Below are 17180 nucleotides of genomic sequence, written 5' to 3'. Positions count from 1 at the left end.
TGAAATTTTCTAGTTACTCTAATTATAAACCAGAGAAGGCAAGGAGTAAGTGGGAAGAGGGGGAGGGCTCTCCTCTGACAAGAGCAGACTCACAAGCCCCGCACACCTGCACCTCAACCAAGTGCCAAGGAACAAGTCTTGAATTTCTGGAAAAACCCAAGTAAATGTTCTATGCTAAATTGATTTCACCATCCTCACCAGTTCAGTAAAGACAAGTTTCTGTGTGGCGAGTCCCTGGGGTCTCCAGGCAGTAGCAAGTATCGGGCTGGCGGTTCCTGGGCACCTGCTGAGAACATGGCTCTCTGCATACCCTTACCCACCACTACCCTGAGCAAGAGCCGTAATGGGCTCTGCCCCCAGAGGAAGCCAGGCTTCAGGGGTCTAGAGCAACAGAGGTGGACAGGAATCCAGGCTGGCCCGATTCTAAGCCTGCTCTTATTCCTCAACTAATTTTAATAAACTATTTTGAATCCTCAAATATCAACGTGAACTTTAAAATGCTTAGTTTCTAGGGTTTCTTGAGAGTCCCGGGAGAGCTGTAAAGAAATGGTTATGGCTATACACCATCAGAGATGGCATCGAAATGTATGGGCTGCCCCAAACTTCAGGTCTAATAACAAAGAACCACCCTTAAAATCATCCTATGAAGCCCCATCTTTTGGGCACGAGAAGTCTTACATTGGTGTTTCCTAACTGCAGTAGATGGACTGTGTAATAGGACTTCACGTCTTCTGACAGGAACTTCACACTGAATCCCGTTTCCTTAAACAGCATTTCTCGGCTGTCTTTTGTCGGCCAGTACTGTGCACATTTAACCTAAATTTAAGAACGTGGATATGATTCTTTTAGTTCACAGACATTATGAAACCATAAAAAGCTGGAAAGGAAAACAAACCACATACACGGTGTATATTTTTCAAGTACCAAAATCTAAGAATAGTCACACTTTGTTTTATGTTCAATGTATTTCAGTAAGACTGACATCTTACAAAAAGCAGGTTTGTAAAATGTTCCTCTAACTTATACATTAAAGAAAACATAATTAGATACCATGTTCATAAAATAAAAATCATCTGTCATTTTTCTTTTCTCTTCCTTTTTAGGGCTGCACTGGCGGCATATGGAAGTTCCCAGGCTAAGAATCAAAACTGGAGCTACAGCTGCCAGCCTATACCACAGCCATAGCAACATGGGATCCGAGCCACGTATGTAACTGATACCACAGCTCATGGCAACGCTGGGTCCCCCACCCTTGAGGCCAGGGATCAAACCCACATCCTCATGGATATTAGTCGGATTTGTTTCTGCAATGCCCCAATGGGAACTCCCATTTGTCATTTCTACAGCAGATAATTTATATTTTAGCATCATACTGGCATTCACTCTGCTTCTAAAAATATCAAACTCTTGAAAGGATCTTACCTTCAAACAGTACTGAAAAGGCTTTATTTTATAATATTTTCCATAAATAACCATTAATCTATTAAATACTGCATATCTAGAAACAACATTCATACTTACTAAAATCATGTCAGGGAGAGAATAGGAAGATAAGCCCCCTTTCTCTAGAGTTGTTACAATTTGGCGTAACTACTGATGATGGAATTCATATTCATGATAATCAAAGCATCTCCCAAAAAATCAAATTATGAAGCCAGCAGGACAGGTAAGGTGAGACAGAGCCACTTCATTATGAAAAAAACACCAGAAAAACACCCTTGTAAAAATATGGCCACTCTACCTTTTCTAACTCACAAAGACCTGCAAATAACAAACAATAGAAAATGCCTCCAGGAGTTCCCATTGTGGCTCAACAGGTTAAGGACCCAACATTGTCCCTGTGAAGATGCAAGTTCAATCTCTGGCCTCGCTCAGCAAGTTAAGGATCCGGCATTACCACCAGCTGTGGTGTAGGTCACAGATGCAGCTCAGATCTAGTGTTACTGAGGCTGTGGGCCAGGCCACAGCTGTAGCTCTAATTTGACCCCTGAACCAGGAATTTCCATATGCTGCACGTGAGGCTGTAAAAAGGAAAAAAAAAAAAAAAAAAAAGAATCCAAATGCAGCAGCTCAGGTCACTGAGGAGGTGCAGGTTCGATCCCTGACCCTGCACAGTGGGTTAAAGGATCCAGTATTGCCGCCATTGTGGCTCAGATTCAATCTCTGGTCCAGAAACTTCCATATGTCACAGGTACCGGCCATGAAAAAAAAAAGAGAGAGAGAAAAGAAACAGAGACTAACTAAACTAAAGGTAAAAGAGGTGAATAAACACAACAGATGATGTCTAAAGAGAAAAAGAACATCTTTTTAAATCAAAAAGAAAGGAAGAGTGAGTCAAATAGGATTAGAGAAAATGTGGCAAATACAAAAAACAGGCAAAGAAAATCTAACACATATATAATAGGAGGCCCCACAGAACACCAAAGCAAGCAAGGGAACAAAATAAATGTTAACAAGTATAATTCAATACTTTTTTCTTTAAAGAAAGAAAAAATATTTGAAATCCACACTGGAAGAACACACTATGCCCCTGGACAAACTGACCCAGCATGACCAACACTGACATATTTCAGTAAAATTAATGGAATTTGAAGGAAAAAAGTTCTATGGGTAACAGAGGTTTAAAAAAAAATAAGCAACTTATAAAGGAAATAAAATTAGATGTCTGTCTGGCTTTGACAGTAGTTTGTAATGTCAGAGGAAATGAAATAACACATTCAAGTTGCTCAAAGAAAAGCAAATGTGAACGAAAGATTTTATACCCTGCCAAACTGACTTGAGCACTGGGACAGCAAATAAATGGTCCAGAACGGAAGAAACAGGGACTACAGTGTCCCTGAGCCCTTCCTTAGGATCCTTTTGGGTAAGAGCTGCAGACAGAGTAATGGAGAGACACAGCAGTATGCACACATGTACACGAAGCAATACGAGAGATTGTAAAGCACTATAAACCCTGGCAGTGTAGGCGAAGTGCAACTTCAAAAACAATAGAATGGGGGTAGTTCCCATACTGGCTCAGTGGTTAATGAACCTGACTGGTATCCACGAGGACTCAGGTTTGATCCCCAGCCTCACTCAGTGGGTTAAGGATCTGGCACTGCCGTGTCTGTGGTATAGGCCCTGGCTACAGCTCCAATTTGACCCCTAGCCTGGGAATCTTCATATGCCATGGGTGAGGCCCTAAAAAGACAAAAGACAACAAAACAACAAAAAATCAGAATGGGGAAAACAAAAAATTTTCAACTTTTTTCAGTGGTTATTTTGATAATGAAGTTTTGTTATTATGAGTATATTCTCTGTGTAACATGGGACAAAGTAAGAGTCATTATCAGATGTTCTACATCCCTAGTGTCTCTGAGAACCAGAATTTATGGCCTGGAAAAAGGTTGTAACAGATGTAAAGTAGAAAGGGTTAAGCCACCTCCCACAGTTCTGCATTTGAACACAAACATTTTTTTTTTCTTAGCTCTGTTTACTGAAAGGGTAACAATAAATATCCCTATTTTTGTTGTGACCTTGAGGCACTATTGCCCAAGAAAAGAAACCGAGGCTCCTTAAAGAAATAGCTGATTCTTACAGAGGAGTTTTAAGATGAGCCTGCAGTATGCGGTCAGAACAGACAGCAAGAAAGCAAGAAACAAGACTCTTAGGCTTGTTTCAGAAGAACTCAGGGCCCAACTTGAAGAGACTTCTGCTGGCCCTGGAGGGACAATTTGACTACAAATAGGGATAATAACTGTAATTGAGTGAAATGAATCAAATACCTTGAAACTCATGACTTCACAGTAACTGATCCCCTCCCGCCCCTGCCCCCACAGCAAGGAAACCTAAGTGGTCACATACTAAGGACACTAGGGAATTAGCTTTTTTTTTTTTTTTTGCCATTTCTGGGGTCGCTCCCATGGCACATGGAGGTTCCCAGGCTAGGGGTTCAATCGGAGCCGTAGCCACTGGCCTAAGACAGAGCCACAGCAACACAGGATCCGAGCCGCATCTGTGACCTACACCACAGGTCACGGCAACGCCAGATCCTTAACCCACTGAGCAAGGCCAGGGATCCAACCCGCAACCTCATGGTTCCTAGTCAGATTCGTTGACCACTGAGCCAGACAGGAACTCAGGGAATTAGCTTTTTTTGAAGACTGCTTTTCCTATACATATATGGTCAAGTAACCAGAGTGGGAGGTTTTTTTTTTTAACAGAAATATTCCAACAAAATCTCAAGACTGCTTTGTCTAAATGACAAAACTGGAATATCACTACTTTATAACCCCTATCAATTAAGGAGCTGAGCACTGACTAGCAACAGCTGACTAACAACAGTATCATCACTATGCTGATAAACAATATCACCCAGAAGGATTAAACCCAAACCTCATGAAGCATCTAGATCCAATCACTGCAAAAGTGATTTCTAATTTCTGGTGGCAGTCTTATCTCTTTAACACAGTAATTATACTGCAAAGTGAGGGATAAAGCTTATAAATCCTCTAGCTTACAATGCTTCTCAAACTGTCCAAACCACAGTGATCTGTAATCACAGTGGGAAGCACAAAACCACCCTAAGTGACTACTGCTGACTCTAGGGGCACTGTGGTATAGCAACGCCACTTCAGATCAGAAACACTTCACCACAACTGAAGACCACTAAAAAGAGGGAAAAATCAGGAAGCTTAGGAAGTAAAGTGGACTCAAGGCTCAGGGCTGCAAGAGACCCGACAGACAGTACTCTCCGATCTGGTGTCTGACAGAAGAGGACCCTAAAGCCACAGAAGTTGAAAGACTTAAGCAATGTAACACCACTAGTCGCCAGTGGGATTAGATTGCACTTCAAACATTAATACATTTATACATCCCCACACTTACTGTCTCATGAGCTGAGAGCCGATGGTAACTTACAAAGATTTGAAAAACCTGTCACTTTTATCTTTTACAAAATTTCCAAGATTTTGGTAATAATTACTGTAAAGGTTCTAATAAAGCCTAGGGATTCCAAAGGTCTATATACTACTAGTCAGTATTTGTCGCATCATACTTATACTTGGTGGAGGATAGCGGTCTGCGATTGATATTTAAATATTTATGTAAGAAAGGAAAGGAGACATTAGTTCTGGTCAGAAACACCCTACTAGCTTTTAGCAATTAAAGACCAAAATGAACAAATGAATATCCCCAAAGAAATACGAAAATACTTATAAGTTAATAACTACAGGCAGTATACAAAGTTGTAAATATCAAGTATTACTCACCGATTCTTTCTCCACAACTCGGTTCAGCATGACAACTGCTTTGGTCTTTTGCTGCCAAACCATGAGCCAGAAATGACAACCTGTATTAGGAAGCGGACCCTGTGAGAACAGAGAAGAAAAAGTAGGTATGAGAAAGGGATGAGCAAGGCACCAAGGAAGCTGCTTCAGGTAAGCGTCTTTTTCCAGAAGAGTGCATCTGATCATACCGAGGACATGGAGACCTGAAATCCACTTCAAATACAAAATAGGACCAGGGGTTCCCACTGTGCCACAGACGTTAAGGATCAGCATTGTCTCTGCAGCAGCTTGGGTAGCTGTAGAGATGTGGGTTCAGTCCTTGGCCTGGGAAGTTCCATGTGCCGGGGGCTTGGCCAAAAGAAAATAAAAAAAGGATGTATCGGGAGTTCCCGTCGTGGCGCAGTGGTTAACGAATCCAACTAGGAACCATGAGGTTGTAGGTTCGATCCCTGGCCTTGCTCAGTGGGTTGAGGATTTGGCATTGCTGTGAGCTGTGGTATAGGTCACAGACAAGGCTCGGATCCTGCGTTGCTGTGGCTGTGGTGTAGGCCGGTGGCTACAGCTCCAATTCGACCCCTAGCCTGGGAACCTCCATATGCCACGGGAGCAGCCCTAGAAAAGGCAAAAAGACAAAAAGACAAAAAGACAAAAAAAAAAAAAAGGATGTATCATTTCATCAATACAGTCACTCCTTAACCTTCTGTTAGTGGTTCTGAAAAGGGAAGGAGGTTCTCAGCCATTCCACTTAGCAGCAGTACTGCCAATTTCCTCCTGCAAAATGGAGATCTATACCAGACATGGAGAGAGAGAGAGAGAGATATCCTTATGCATTTGGGGGGAGGGCTGTATCTATAGCATGTGGAAGTTTCTGGGCCAGGGATTAAACACTTGCCACAGCAGTGACAATGCCAGATCCTTACCCCACTGCACCACAAGGGAACTCCTTTAGCTACATTTTACTTATTATTTTGTCTTTTGAGGGCCGCACCCACAGCATATGGAGGTTCCCAGGTTAGGGGTCTAATCGGAGCTATAGCCACTGGCCTATACCACAGCCACAGCCACAGCCACAGCCACACCAGATCCGAGCTGAGTCTGTGACCCACACCACAGTCCATGGCAATGCCAGATCCTTTATATCACTGATTGAGGCCAGGGACCGAACCCACAACCTCATGGTTCCTAGTCAGATTCGTTAATCACTCAGCCACGACAGGAACTCCCCTTCTTCAGCTACATTTTAAAGCAGACCAACCACAAAAGCAGCAGTGAGGTATCTGGTCCAGATCACACACTTGCCTGTGTTAAGATGTAACTCCTCCGAGCCTCTGCTATGTCAACCAAGCTGGCGTTAATATAATCATTTTCAACATTCTGCAGTTTAACACGACTATGATCATCTGAAATAGAGAGTAAACCATACTGTCATTCAAACGTGCCATTTCTCTTAAAATTTTATTTATTTAAAATTTTATTTTTCTGTTTACAGCCGCCACCTGCAGCATATGGAAGTTCCCAAGGTAAGGGTAGAATCCAAGCTGCACATGCAACCTACAGAGCAGCTTACAGCAACACCACTGAGCAAGGCCACAGATCGAACCCACATCCTCACAGACACTATTTTGGGTTCTTAACCTGCTCAGCCACAACAGGAACTCCTCTTTTTTATTTTAATTTTCTGGGTATTTATAAAATGACAGAAGAAAATAAATTTGACAAAGTCAAATAAATTAGCACCACAGAGAGGTTAAGTCAAATCCCAAATTATGCTCTTTTTATTTTTTATTTTTTTTGGCTAAGCCCACAGCATGCAGAAGTTTCCGGGCTAGGGGTCGAACCTACACCATAGCAGTGACCCAAGCCACAGCAGTGACAATGCCAGATCCTTAATGAGCTGAGCCACCAGGGAACTCCAATTACTCCCTTTTTAAAAAAGGATGCAAAGATGAAATCCTTTTGTTACTGTATGTTAAAAGGAAATGCTTCTGCTTGTGTAGATTAGGTATTATTTAACTAGAAAAACAAACCAAAGAGCAAAACGTAAGTAAAAAGAATAAAGCATTTATCTTCCTAAAAGTAAAAGGATGGAAGCTTCTTGGTGCCTAAGAACTAATAAGTCTACCTACAAAAACCAATGGCCTCAAATAAATAAGGCCAGACTCCACAGTAACTACATTTCATTCTCTTCATTCCTCAACAGATCTGCATTCAACTAAATTTAAATAATTTTAACTATATTTAGACTAAGTGCTAAACTATATTTATTTAATATACTTGGAATATTCCAATTCTTTAAAGGACAACTAAAGATGCTTCATTACTTAGGCTGTGTTATAGGAGTTCAGATATACCTCTAGTTTTTGAAAGTAAAAATCTCACAGATTTAGAATTCATGCTTAAATATGTGGAACACACAACTTTACCTTGGATTGTGTTGGTGGGAAGGGAAAAGAAGTATGACACTGGGAGAGAAAGCACATGTATAATAGCAGAATTGGCATTAACTTGAATTCCACATATGATCGTCAGAGGCACATCACTGAATTATAAACTAAACTCACATCTGATGTCTAAGTGGACAACACGTTCTATTAAAAACTGCTCCCCCTGAGCAAATAACAACCATTCTCTCCCCCACTTTTAAACTAAAAAGACTGTTCACATTATCTCTATATGAAAGCAAATGTTAAATGGCTTTAGTTTCACATGTCAATTTAGCTTCAGTTTCACACAACAATTTATCTGAGATGTTTCGGCAGGATTGAACCCAAGACCTCTGTAAATATTACATGCCATTTGCCAACAGGAAAAGGGAAGATCTTGTTATAGTAAATTACTGATACTAGTGTTCTCGGAAAGATGATGTCAACACTTAAAAAAAAAAAGTCACTTCTTTTTAATAGTCTGATTACCCTTTAACTGTTATATTATGGGAGAAAGTAGAAAGGTCAGCTACATAATTAAAATAAAGACCATCTACCTTCTAGATAACACATATCAAGAGAATAACATGTGCTTTTAAAATGCTACAGCCTCCCTAAAATTCAAGTCCCACTAAAATATAATGCCAAAGGAATGTATTTCCTCATGTTGTAATCACAAAAAAAACACAAACCCCAAAGATTAATCATGTCTATTGCACAAGTGAAAAAAGCAATTTGGCAAAAGAAGCAAGAATGCATAAGCACCAGGCAGGTTCCCTTCCATAGCCCTTGGAATTGGGGCTTATCTGGCAGGTCCTCCAGACCCTTCCATGGCAGTGGAGGAAATAGGCCTGGGCAGAGACAGAGGTGCCCTCTAAAGGGTACCAACACCCTGCCCTCTGAACTCACTGTTCTTTTCCCTCCGGTGTGAACATGGACCCCAGGTGTCACTATGGTTCATAAAAAACACCAATCACACACCCACATAAGTACAGAGCCATTCCTTGGAGCCCCAGCGCTGACCAGTGAGGAGCAGGGTGCTACCCTAAAGGCACCCCTACGAAAGGAAGGTAATCCTTGGGAAAGCGGTAGCTACTCAGGACTGGCTAAGAAATGTTTGCTCAACCTATATTTTTAACTCAGGACTGACTGATTTTTTAAAAAAAAACTCTCCGATACACCTACACCATTTTAATTCTTCCATTAAGATTAATAAAAAATGAAAAGTAGGTAACTCTTTGATTAAGAAGAGAATCTTAATCTGTGTAGAGAAAAAACTGAGTTTCTTGTATTAAATAAAACATATCCCTTTAAAACTATATACAAATACCTGCAAGTGACACAGGTCCCCTTAAACCTGAGGGTCTCCTCCCCCAGGTCACAGCTGGTCTGTGCGAAGTCTGAAGGGTTCACTCCAAATCAAACTTTCAACTTCCGAATTAGGAAAAACCCAGAAAGCCACATGCTTGCTCCTCTCCCAGAGGAGTTAATTCTGCATAGGAACCTCTGAGATGAGTGTCAAGATGTCAGAGCCCCCTAAGCTCTGGGTCCCCAGTCGCAGCACCCGCAACCTTCCTTAGGGGACGGCCATCTCCCTGCCCTGTCTTCAAAGGGTCCACAGAGGGAGAAAGTGACAGGGATTCTCACTTTGCCACACAACAGGCCACTAAAGCAAACAGACCACACTGCACAGGAAACCTAATTGCTCAACAACCACCAGCGGCAGAACGCAGGGATGAGCGCTTCCTCCTGCCAGGGAGGTGGCAGCCTGGGGAGGCGGCGGCCTCAGAGGGGCCAGCTCCCTCGGCCCCGCCCTCTCGGGCTGTTTTCTGAGAAATGGCGGCATCTGTCAAGAAATGACTGGCTCGAACCACAGCCGTAGCTGACAACAGAGCTGAGCAGCCTTTTCAACACTGTCACAATGAGCTTTTTTTAAACACCACCCCCCGCAACTGGCTTCACCTTTTATCATTATTACAAAGATATCTTCTGGAAAGTCCGTCAGGTCAAATAGGAAGGGTTCACATTTACTGGAGAGAGATCAGGATTAACAGAAGCTGGGAAGAGAAGTTCGACCATCAGAACAGCACAGACTCTGCCCCCACCCCCGCCCCCAATCTCCACAGAGGACAGTGGCCTGCAGCATGGATTTCCATGGTACACAGCACTTCCCTGCCAGGAACACAGCACGTGCGACAGCTGTGTCAACCTTCCTCGACCCTCCAAGGAGAAGGCGTGAGGCACCAAAAACATGAATTTTCTCTTGTAAATCAAGTGCTAAACCAAAAGCGGTGCTGGAACTAAAGCCAGGTCCCCATAAGCACTAAGTGCCATGTGACAAGGGAACAGATGAGCATCAGACAGAGTGTCAACACTGCAGTTGAGAAAAAGCCACCTGCCACAGGATCCTTCACTGCCGACATAACCACCATGTCATTCTCGGCTGAAGGACACAGCTGGCTGGTCACTGTTCCACCCCGACACCTGTGCAATGTTCTGCTCATCTTACTGACACTCGTGAGCCAAGGTCATGCCCTGGAAAAGCAGGGACAGCAAGGCCACCACTTGGCCCGGCCCTGTCTTCATCACTGCGCACACCGCTCTCATGGGGGACCTGCCTGTGACTTCCTTTCTCTGCTGGGTGCCAACCTCCCTGCACCCTCCATGGTCTGCTCCTGACCTTTACCACCTCCAACACTCAGCACACAAGTCCCACAAGCCGGACAAGAGGACAATATGACACTAAAAAGCTTTGTTCAAAGCTTTTTAAAAGAAAAGAATCCTATCAAGCAATGAACTTCACTGCCCCAGGAGCCAGGGAGCAGGCCAATGGGGAGGAGGAAGGCACACTTGGGCTGGGGGTGGGCAGGGGCCCTGAGGGATGTGCAAGGCACCACAACCACCCCCAAGCACATGAGAGTTTCCAGGAGAGAAGAGCAGCAGGACAGTGGGCAGACTGGACAGAGGAGGATAACCTACCCACTGAGAGCTCAACCAGGGGTCCCTCAGAGGTAGAGGAGACCGAGTGGCCACCAAGCCTCTCCCAGAGCACATGTCACCAGGCTGGCTACTTGGAGCACACAGTGGATTCAACCTTCTCCAAACAAGAGGTCAGCTGTCTGCAGACATCTGTCTCTCTCAGCCAATCATGATTTCAAGTTCCTAAACTTGACAGGACAGTTAGCTAACTAAATCCTGCTTACATATCCCCAAAATGACTCTACCCCGAGAGTCTCTGAGATGGAGAGAAGACCTGGAAAGTGTCCTCACAAAAAGGGTAAAATGTGGAGTTCCTGATGTGGCACCAACAGGATCAGTGGCGTCCCTGGGGCGCTGGGACGCAGGTTGAATTCCCAGCCCAGCACAGTGGGCTATGGATCTGGTGTAGGTAGTGACTGCAGCTCAGATCTGATCCCTGGTCTGGCCAGTATGTCATATCCCATATGCCAAGGGGCAGCCAAAAAAGGGAAAAAAAAATAAAAAGGGTAAAATTCATCACTGCCATGTGGAACATGGACACTGTTCCTCTTGGACAGCTTCTATAAAGTAAGACACACTGGCTTCAACGTAATACAGTCAGTGAGCATCTCACCATCTTCCTGGAAACTCCTCTTCTAAGGGAGTCAGAGGCTAAAAAATTGAGGGGAGAGGCAGTTGGGGGAAGAAGTGTTACTTTCCTTACATCTACAAACACGTGGGGCACCACACAAACAATACAGACCAGGCATTTATTAGATACCTTCCCCATTCCAGGCACTTGGGACCTGTCCATACCCCAGGGAACACAGCTCTCAGAAAGGCGTGGACAAAAAGCAAAACAATGCAGCCAATGACACGTTTACAGCAATAACTCCTATGGGAAACAAGAGCAGAGTAAAGGAGATAAGCTGTCCTGGGGAGGGGCAGGTTAAGATTCTAAATGGGGTGGTCAGTGACGCTGACATTCAGCAAAGACTTGGATGAGGTCAAGCACACGAATATCTGGGTTCAGAGTGTGCCATACACAGACAAGAGTGAATGCTTTACACAGGAGACTCGCCCACATGTCGGGGACACACGCCTGAGGCCCAAATCCTGAAAACAAAGGGAAGGGAGAGTTGAGAAATCCTGTTTGGATTCACCAGTCTCAATGCCCAAATTCAACAACTAGAGAAATCAGGTTTCCACTTCCATAATCTCCTAGTGCCAACGCCACTGAGGCTGGCAAGAGCTCAAGTATTGTTTACACAATGAATTCCAGAAAACATTCATATTCAGATGGTGAAGCTGTGGCAGAATGGTTCTCGAATGATATATCGCTATTAAGCCACCATAAACGCCAGCAGATGAAGCCATGTTAATTGACTTTAGGAATGAAGTAATTTGGCAAAGCAAAGAACTCAGAAAGCTTCAGGACTTACCAACACAGATAACTGAGGTTCTGTGGTGCAGATGAAAGCAGGCGTGGACTCTGGCGTCTGCTCTGGCCCTGCCAGCCCTGCAGCTGCAGGCGTGGCTGGGATGTCCACGGGCAGAACAGCCTGCTACTGGAGACGCATGCCCTGGTCAGCACCACTGGTGCTCTGGGGCCTCATTCTCACCATGAAAGGAGACGGCTGGCCTACCCAGCCTTTTTCCACTGTCTACTGCCCGACCCCCACTCGGATCTCAGTGTCAAGTATAGAGCCCTCGAAACGTCCTTTTTTATCTGAAACATTTACATGAACTTGAAATTCCCTAGTGGCTCAGTGGATTAAGGATCCAGCATTGTCAATGCTTTGGGTCAGATCACTGCCGTGACTCGGGTTAGCTTCCACAGGCCACGGCATAGCCGGAAGGAAAAAAAAAAAACGGAGTTCCCATTGTGGCTCAGCCAAAATGAATCTGACTAGTATCCATGAGGACACAGGCTGGATCCCTGGCCTCATTCAGTGGGTTAAAGGATCCAGCATTGCCATGAGCTGAGGTATAGGTCGCAGACACGGCTTGGATCCTGTGTTGCTGCGGCTGTGGTGTAGGCCAGCAGCTGTAGCTCTGATTTAATCCCTAGCTTGGGAACCTCTATACACCACAGGTGTGGGCTAAAAGACAAAAAAAAAAAAACAAACAAACAAACAAAAAAAAACAAAACAAACAAAAAAACCCCAACTGTATAGGAGGTTAAAGATTCTACTTGTCTATGTACCTGTATTTTGTTGTTGTCATTATTCTTGGCTACAGTGAGCAATGCCTGACATGGGATCTCAGTTCCCAGACCAGGGACGAAACTCCGGCCACAGCGATGAAAGCAACAGACACGGGGAACTGCCTGTGCATCTGTATTTTAACATGTAAACTAGTCCTCCGCCTGAAGCCCATTCTGAGTACAACTGCCGAGTGTAACTGACATCCTGGTGGATGTGCCAGGCTTCCTTCTTGACCCAATGCCCCATCACAGCTCAGACAGCAGAGCTCCCCCAGCAATGCAGCTGCTACCCTAGGGACAAGGCTGTGACCCACTCAGCCTGGGAGTGGTGGCAGCACCAGGGCCTTCTTTGTTCAGGTTAAGCTTGTGGTGGCTAGGGACCCTGACAAGCTCACCATGCCCCCACTGCCTCACACAATGCCTTGCCCAGCACCCAGTTCAGGAAGGCCAGCAGATTCAGAAACCTAGAAAACTCTGGTCTAACCCACAGACAGACACAGCCCCGCCTCCAGTTTTGCTGGAATCATTTGTGTGGTGAAAATAGTTCACACAGCTTTATCACATGTATAGATTGATGCTTCCACCACAAGGTCCCCAGGGGCCACCCCTTCTATTCTCGCCCTTCCCACCCCACCCGCTAATCTGCCGGCTTCCCATCAGCATGACTTCGAGACTTCAAGAACACTGCAAGGTCAGAAGCACACAGCAGGGAGCCTTGGGAGTCTGGCCATCTGGCTCAGCCCAAGTCCTGTGTGGCCCATCCAAGTTGCTGCGTGGCACGTGTCCTACTCCATAGGATGAACACAGCCACAGATGGTTAACCACCAACTCACTAAAGGACATCTGGGTTGTTCCAATTTGGGGCTCTTACAATTAAAGCTGCTCTGAATACCCATGTACGCATTTCTGTGTGGACATAAGGCTGCAATTCTGAGATACACATCTAGGAGGACAGTGATCAGGTCATATAAGGCAAGTAGATGTTTACCTTTTAAAGAAACTGCTTGTGCTATTTTCCCAAGTGGCCACATGGTTTTACACCTTCATCAGCCTTGGGGATCCTGTATCCTCAAAGTACCGGGGCCTCAGCTGCTCTAGTAGGTATGGTGACCTCTCACCACCATGGTTTTCATTTGCTTTTCCCTAAGGAAAAGCATGCATGTACTTATCTGTCATCTATGTTCATTACGTTTTTCCCATTTCCAAATTGGACTGTTAGGGTTTTTTACTGTTGTATTTTCAGAGTTCTGTACACATTCCACATACGAGTTCTCTGTGGTTTATGCTTTCTCCCAGTCTGTCCTCATCTATCCATCCTCCTAACAGGGTCATTCGCAGAGCACAAGTTCTTAATTTTGGTTGAGTCCAATTTGTTAATATTTTCCTTTTGTGGATTGCGCTTCTCGTGTCATGTTAAAAACTCTTCACTCAATATCAAAAATGAAGATAGACTCAGAGGCCAAGGCCCTAATTATTAACAAGGACACTTTTAAGTAAATGAGCTGTCATACAATGGATTTTGAAAATGTTACGCAGATTCAGTTTTTAAACTTTCGATGGGATGAGGAAAATGTTAGCAAATATGTACATAACAGTTACCATAAAATTTGTTATACCTATACTTATTCTGAATACTAATATACAACAGTCTTGGATTGGTTTGTTTTTGGCCACACCCGAGGCATATGGAAATTCCCAGGCTAGGGACTGAATCTGAGCTGCAGCTACAATCTACACCACAGCTACAGCAACACTGGATCTTTAGCCCACTGCACCGGGCTGGGGATTGAACCTGGGCCTCCACAGTGACCTGAGCTGCTGCAGTCAGATTCTTAACCCATTGCACCATGGCAGGAACTCCTCATACAAGAGTTTTTACCTAAGTCTTACTACGACAAGCACATCCTTGTCATGTATATATCTGTCTTCATAAATTGATTTACTGTCGTACAATTCGGAAATTATCAAAATGTTTGATAATTATTGGTCTGTGCATCTTTGGGATTATCTGTGAAGAAAACTGTATCATCTACAATCCTCATGAATTCTTCCGTGATTCTCCATGCCATGGTGGCGTACTGACCCTCTGCCTTAATCTAGATGGCACAGTGCCAACCCCAACCAACAGCAGGAGCTGGAGGTGATGGGTGATGCCTAAGGAGAGGTGACTGGATGCAGTGTGGCACTTGGGGCAAGTCCAGATCACATGCAGGGGCCCCATACAGGCGTTTCAGCCAATGGCCCACAACTGGGGAGGGACAAGACAACCCGGCACAGCCACCACCTGAACCATGCTGCTCAGCAGATGTGGGCAAGGTTGTCTGAGTCTAACAGGGCCCTGATTCGAGGCAGCATGAGGGACTTCTGCAGCATGGGTGGCTTGTCAGCCAGCAGCAGATCCAGTGGCAGCTTTGCTTCCTCCCCCCAGTCTGCATGCCTTCATCCCTTCCCTTCCTGCCCTCTTCCTGCAGAGGTAGGACCCAGCACCCCGAAAGGTGGACGTGGTACTTGTGGGCACCCTGCCTTGGCCTCGACTTTTAAAAACTGTTCGCAACATGTTAAGAGTGATGTGATTGCAGGTGTCATTTAGATATCTGACGTGAGGTTATAAAAGTTCCCTACTGGAAGGCAGGGGATTAAGATGGTGGAATACAAGGACTGGAACTCAACTGCTCTCCTAAAAACAACAAAATTTACAACCAAAAACTGAGCAATCTTCAACCAAATGGACTGGAAACTTTCAAAAAGATATCCTATTCTAGAAGACAAAGAGGAGGACATATTAATAGGTAGGAGGAGCGATTACACGATATAAGCAACCCCATACCATTCGGGTGGGAAGCCCCAGAGACTGGAAAGTAACTGTATCACAGAGACTCACCTACAGGAGCGAGAATTCTGAGCCCCACATCAAACTCCCATGCATGGGGGTCTGGCACTGGGAGAAGGAGCCTCCAGAGCATCTGGCATTGAAGGCCAGCGGGACTTGGGTGCAGGAGCTCCACGGGACTGGGGGAAAGGAAGACTCCATTCTTAAAAGGCAGACACAGACTTTCACGTGCCCTGGGTCCCAAGGCAAAGCAAAGTCTCCATAGGAATCTGGGTCAAACCAGACTGCAGTTCTTGGAGAACTTCTTGGGAAAACAGGGGTGAAGGTAGCTTATTGTGGGGGAAGGACATTGGAAGCAAAGCTCTTGGGAATATTCATCAGAATGTGTCCCTCTGGAGGTGGCCATTTGGGGAAAACCTGGCCCCACCCATCAGTGCTGAGAAGCTCCAGGCCAAACAACAATCCAGGTGGGACCATAGCCCCACCCATCAGTAAACAGGCTGTCTAAAGACACTCAGGCACACAACCACCTCTAATCTCACCCAGAGCAGAGCCCCACCCACCAGAGGGATAAGAATCAGCCCCATCTACCAGTGGGAAGGCATCAGTCCCTCCCATCAGGGAGCCTACAGCAAGCCTCCCCTACCAACTTCAGCCACAAGAGGGGCAGACACCAGAAGTAAGACAGGCTACAACTCTATTATCTGTAAAAAGGTCACAACCAAAACCTATAAAAATGAAAAGACAGAGAACTATAACTCAGATGAGGGAGAAAGAAAAAACCCCAGAAAAACAGCTAAGTGATCTGAAGATTATCAGCCTCCAGGAAAGAGACTTTAGACTGGTGATGCTGAAGATGATGCAATACATTGGAAATAAACAGGAGGCAAAGATGGATAACTTACTGGAAACACTGAGCAAAGAGATACAAGATATAAAACTTAAGCAAGAAGAGATGCAAAATACAATAACTGAAATAAAAAATTCATTAGAAGCAGCCAGCGGCAGAATACAGGAGGCAGAAGAACGAATAAGCGAGGTAGAGGACAGATTAGTGGAAATTACGAATGTGGAAAAAAAGAAAAAAATTGAAAACAAATGAAGAGAGTTTCAGAGAACTGTGGGACAACATTAAACACACCAACATCCATATTGTAAGGGTGCCAGAAGAAGAAGAGAAAGAGAAAGGGACAGAAAAAATATTTGAAGAGATAATGCCGAAAACTTCCTAAACAGGGAAGAGGAAGTACTCACTCAAATCCAGGAAGCACATGAGTACCATATATAATTAAACCCAAGGAGGAACACCCCAAGACACATATTAATCAGACTGACCAAAACTAAAGACAGAGACAAAATATTAAAAGCAGCTAAGGAAAAGAAACAAATAACATAAGGGGAACCCCAGTAAGGTTATTGGCAGATTTTTCAGCACCAACTCTGCAGGCCAGAAGGGAGTAGCATGATATACTTAACATGATGAAAGGAAAAACCTC

General features: G+C 44.6%; 1 protein-coding gene across 8 annotated transcripts in view; it reads right to left on the bottom strand.

Annotated features, from left to right (window-relative positions):
- The window catches only part of PTPN2 (protein tyrosine phosphatase non-receptor type 2), a 77212-nt gene that overhangs the window by 24590 nt on the left and 35442 nt on the right, over window positions 1-17180 (bottom strand). For 2 of the 8 annotated variants that reach the window (XM_021096021.2, XM_021096020.2), the window contains exons 3-5: window positions 6567-6667; window positions 5250-5348; window positions 679-816 (exon numbers count right to left, since the gene is read on the bottom strand). In XM_021096021.2, coding sequence (XP_020951680.1) covers window positions 679-816; window positions 5250-5348; window positions 6567-6667 — 338 coding nt within the window. The remainder of the gene's footprint in view (window positions 1-678; window positions 817-5249; window positions 5349-6566; window positions 6668-17180) is intronic. The other 6 variants (XM_021096023.2, XM_021096022.2, XM_084964095.1 and 3 more) reach the window with 3 other exon arrangements.

Source organism: Sus scrofa, chromosome 6 (genome assembly GCF_054392235.1).
Source record: "Sus scrofa isolate SSC_HxYL_T2T_F1_AM1 chromosome 6, Sscrofa_HxYL_maternal_Yorkshire_Landrace_v2.0, whole genome shotgun sequence".
In the NCBI taxonomy this organism is placed as follows: Eukaryota; Metazoa; Chordata; class Mammalia; order Artiodactyla; family Suidae; genus Sus; species Sus scrofa.
This window is presented reverse-complemented; position numbering and strand designations above follow the sequence as displayed.